We start from the raw sequence: 4,793 nt of genomic DNA, 5'->3' as shown, positions 1-4,793 counted from the left end.
TTCTCCACCTCTACCTCTGTGGCTAATAATTTTCTCGATAGCCCATTCATTGTCCTTGTCCTCGAGCTCGGCTACCTGGCTGTCAAGCCGGCCGGGGAACAATCGGTCGTCATTCGGCACATGGACCCGCAGGCGGGACGCGTGGAACACGTCGTGGATTCCGCGGCGGCGCAGGTTACTAGGTAAGTCAATTTTGTATGAATTATTACCGTAGTCTCTCAAGATGCGGTATGGCCCTATGTATTTAGGTGCCAGCTTCCTGGCGTAACCCTTGGGCAATGAAATATTTGCGGTGGAAATGTAGACAAGATCGTCCACGGCAAAGGGAGCCGGACGACGTTTTCGGTTTGCATTCCTCGTCTGCTTCACCCGCGCAGCTATAATTGAGTCGTGCGCGGCCATTACAGCGTTTTTGACTCTTTGTGCAAAGGCACGAACCCCTGGGTACTCGTCGGGCCCGGCGGGGTCCCAGACCATGGCTCGAGGCATGCGGCCGCTGTTCAGGAAGAACGGAGCGAAGCCCGTGCTCTCGCTTCGAGCTAAGTTGATAGCAAATTCGATTCCTGGCAACTTACTGACCCAATCCTTTTGGTTTGGTCCAATACATTGCCTCAGCATCTGTCCGACCGTGCGGTTCGCGCGTTCGGCGGATCCATCAGACTCAGGGTGGTAGGCACTCGACATGCGCAGCTCAACGCCCATCAGTTTGTTAAGATGAGTCCAGAACAAGCTGGTAAACAGAACATCCCGGTCGCTTACAATTGACTTAGGCATACCATGGTGTTTATACACCTCTGAGAACAAGAGTTCAGCCACATCTGGGGCTTTGTAGTCCTGCCGACTGGGTACTAAGTGGACCATACCCGAAAGTAAGTCAATAATTACTGTGATCTCGTCGTACGAGCTATCCCTGTTGTTCGATGCAGGCAAAGGCCCCACAAAGTCGACAGCGATCGCTTCCCAGGGCCGGAAAGGCACCGAAAGGGGATTGAGGAGCCCATACGGCTTCTGGTTGTCGGGCTTGCTCCTTTTGCAGGTCATGCATGTCTCACAATATTTTTGAACGTCGGCTAACATTGTTTTCCACCACAGGTGATCGCGCAACAACGTCAATGTGCGGTGAGTGCCTAGGTGGGCCAATAGCGAGTGCGCGTGCTTGATTACAATTTCCCGAGCACTCCGACCTTGGATACGAACATCAGGTATGCACAAGAGCGTCTTTTGATTATCTCGGATGAATACTAACCCATCCTTCACCAGGAAATTCTTGTACTGTTTCGGACCTTCGAGGATCAGTCCGTAGAATTTATCTTCCCCATAGCGGCCTTTCAGTTCCCTCAGTAAGTCAATGCCCTCAGTATTCTCAGATAGATAGCTTAGAAACTGTGATTCCTGCTTGCAGGGTGGCAAAGCGGGTTCATACTCGTTGGGTAAAATTACCCGATCAATTGAATTATCCACATGCATAAAGTCCGCCAGACCCTCGCCCTCCTGTTGTCCTCCATCCGGAACACGGAGGACAACACGTTTTATCCGTTTTGAAAACTCCTTGGCCGTTTCCGGTCGTCCGGATTCGGCAGGCAAGACGCTCACCCGAGCGGGAGGCCGGCGACTGCTATCAAACGCCACAGCTGATGGCATGTGGTCCGGGACTGCAGGGCGTGTCGCACCGGACGTGCCCTCGTGCCCCTTAGGCCCGGGTAAGTTTTCCTGAGCCTGGTCATCCACAGAAAAATTTGGCACTGATGCAGTAGCATGTGCCTTGGATTCGGGTGCGCTCGGGTCTCGCTTGCGCCGAGCCCGACGCTCCTGTACCAGAGGTCTGGGCGGCCGCGGCCGTAGGACTCGTGTGGTTGCCACTGTCGGCCCCGGAACCGCCTCAGCAGCCTCCGCTGCGACAACAGATTCCGGGTCGACAAGGACGGGCACCGAGATGGCGAAGGTACGAAGGGAGGAGCCGAAGTCGCCCTCCTCATCGAAGGAGGTGTATTCAGACGGTGCCCGTACAGTACCAGGCCTGTCGTTAGAGTAGATACGAGACAGCGCGTCCGCAAGAACATTCTCCACCCCAGGGACATATTCTATACTGAAATTAAACTCCGAGATGTGTTCTAACCAGCGGGCTTGTCGCCCAGACAGGTTCTTCTGTTTAAGCAAGTGTATAAGTCCCTTGTGATCTGTGACCCAAGTAAAAGCGCAGCCGAGTAAGATATCGCGATGCCGTCGCATCGACTCAACCCCAGCTAACATTTCTATTTCATGGACAGGGTAATTCATTTGAGCCGGCGACAGCTTAGCAGAGAAGAAGGCGGCGACTTTGCCCTTACGAAAATCCTCGCCCTGTGTGACTACTCCGGCGATACCGCCATGTGAGCCATCGGTTACCAGCCAAATGCGAGGAGCCCCCTCAGAATAATCGAGCGGCACACGGTGGTGCTCTCGATGCGCATGTAATAGACGTTTTATTTTGTCGAACGCCCGCTGGTGAGTATGGTCCCAGCGGAAGCTTGTCTCCGTCCCTGTAAGCGACGTAAGAATTCCCATTGGGATCCGAATAGTTGCTATGTCGTCAGCCAAATATCCCACGGAGCCGAGAAAGCCTCGGAGCAATTCTCGATTTGTTGGCACTTTCCAGTTCAGGACACTGTCGACTTTGTCTGGGTCCATTCTAATCCCCTTGTCGTCCACTATGCGTCCTAACACCTTCAGCTCGGAGCATAGGAGGCGAAGCTTAGAGGCGGACAGGTAGAGTTCCTCTCGCCTCAAAATGTCTATTACTAATTTTACATGCTTGATGTGGTCGTCAAGCGAGTCTGAATAGATGGCTATGTCGTCTAAGTAGACGTCCATGAATACTCCGATGTAGGGTGCAAATATATGGTTCATAAGAGTCTGGTAAGTTGCCACAGCATTGCAATCGCCCTGCTGAAGGACCAGACTGACCATATTGCCGTCCGGCGTTGTCATGGCCGTCCGACTGACATGTGTAGGCTCGATTCGGATTTGTTCATAGGCATCCTTCCCGTCGATCAGGGACCTGTACGGTTTGCGCGAAATTCGACGCAGAATTGCCTCCATATCAGGCAGAGGCGAGGTCACCTTGTGAGTGTTAGCATTCCGTTCTCTCAGGTCACAAACTACTCGAAGTTTTGGTGGTACACCTTTCACACCTGTCCCCGGCTTCGTTAGAAGCAGCATCGGGGAAGTATTGCGTGCATTGGACATCTTCCAACGCCCAGACTTCAGGTAAGCGTCCCTTTTTTCTCGCCAAAGGTCCCTGAGTGCATCCGGACACTTAGATGGTCTCCACGAGTATATTTTCGACTCGTCTTTGAGCGGAATCGTGTGGTTGATCGCTCTCAGAGGAGGAAGGGGAGAGTCGCTCGCCTCCTTGCAAATTGGGGCTGCATACTCACTCAGAAGCTTCCTCGCAGCTTCAACACGATTTGCAAAAACCTCGGCAGCCCTAGACTCGAGGACACGAGCCTGTTTGCCCTCGATAGGCAGCGGGGACGAGCTTCCAATGACCACCTTCGTCGGATTGAACCCGGTAAGTACTTTGTGTTGAAAGAAGAATGGTGTGCCTAGAATCACGTCGTAATTCAGCAGGTTGATTATATCGAAGTATCTCTTTGCCTTGATATTCTGATACTCGACTAAAGCAATACAGCCATAATTTATTTTCGCTCTAGAGCCTTGTACAGCAAGATGCAAAGGCATCGGCTTTGCGAGCTCGAAGGTTTCGGCCTTCAATTGGTGAGCCAGCTTTGCTGACATGAAATCTGCTAAAGAGCCGGTATCTAACAGGGCTCGCACCGGCTGGCCATTGATTAGAATTACAACGACTATAGGTTCTGGGATTACACGACGCAAATCCCTCGGAATGGCAGCGTTCCGCTGAACCGTGAGTTCGCCTCTTTCAACCTTAGCATGCTTACTGGACTGAATCGCATTCAGCTCCAGTGTGAGTCCACATGGTTCAGTTAACGGCGACCGGGAGAACAGCGACTGAAGCTCGCCCTCCAGGTCTTCAAAACAGAAGGTAGTTCCCTTCTCATCCGCGAAGATGCGACGGACCTCATGTGCGTACCAGTCCCTAAAGTCGAGCCTTACATTCCTCAGTTTCTCACAGCTAATGCTTACTGACACAGCCAGGTAGTTGTCTAGGATTTCTACAACACTGTCAAGCTGAAAACATCGGAAACGCGACCGCAAAACGTCGCCCGAGTGTCCGGAGGGATAAGGTAACGTTTCATTCAGTTCTTGTTCGAGTATTAACGCCATGGCGTCGCCCATAGCTTCAGTACCTCCCTCAATGAGATAAGGGCAGTTTTGCTCACTCAGAGCGATCCTATACTTGGCAGGTAAGTCCAGAGCTGCATTTTGAAGCTCATCAGCTGTGAGGTACATCTCAACCTCGTTCGCAGTACATTCAACGACATACATAGACTCAGAGACCTGAGTTACCATGAAGAAATCGGTCTCAGGGTCAGTACTCTGTCCTGACCAGTAGGGACGATACTGATCTAGTACCTGAGCAGCCCTCTGCTCGAACACGTTCCCTAGAGCATAGCGAGCCGCTCCCTCCTTCCAGGTGAGCGGGAACTCGAATTCTTCTGATTCAGTGTCACTGACTCGAACGTCATCATCTTCTACAGAGATCGGACAGTCTCCGCCTGATGACGAAGTCGTGTCAGACATTGGAGTCAAGCCAGGCATTGAGTCGTCACTCAGTATCGCCCAGGAGCGCTCAGACTTACTCTCAGGCTCACAGTCTCTCACACTAGCTTCTG

General features: G+C 52.2%; 2 protein-coding genes across 2 annotated transcripts; both read right to left on the bottom strand.

Moving 5' to 3' along the window:
• Nucleotides 1-1,589: 1,589 nt before the first annotated feature.
• On the bottom strand, nucleotides 1,590-2,967 carry DICSQDRAFT_171815 (uncharacterized protein; the record flags this gene model as incomplete). Its single annotated transcript, XM_007367513.1, has 3 exons — nucleotides 1,590-1,615; nucleotides 1,671-2,145; nucleotides 2,944-2,967. 3 exons carry the CDS (start codon nucleotides 2,965-2,967, stop codon nucleotides 1,590-1,592), a joined length of 525 nt encoding a protein of 174 aa, XP_007367575.1.
• Nucleotides 2,968-3,237: 270 nt separating this feature from the next.
• DICSQDRAFT_64631 (uncharacterized protein) lies at nucleotides 3,238-4,410 on the bottom strand (the record flags this gene model as incomplete). Its single annotated transcript, XM_007367512.1, has 1 exon — nucleotides 3,238-4,410. A coding segment is annotated over one exon (1,173 nt), but the record flags the coding sequence as incomplete, so codon positions are not given.
• Nucleotides 4,411-4,793: the final 383 nt, after the last annotated feature.

This window comes from Dichomitus squalens (genome assembly GCF_000275845.1).
Source record: "Dichomitus squalens LYAD-421 SS1 unplaced genomic scaffold DICSQscaffold_26, whole genome shotgun sequence".
Classification (NCBI taxonomy): domain Eukaryota; kingdom Fungi; phylum Basidiomycota; class Agaricomycetes; order Polyporales; family Polyporaceae; genus Dichomitus; species Dichomitus squalens.
Note: the sequence above shows the minus strand (reverse complement) of the source record. Positions and strands in the feature narration are given on the sequence as shown.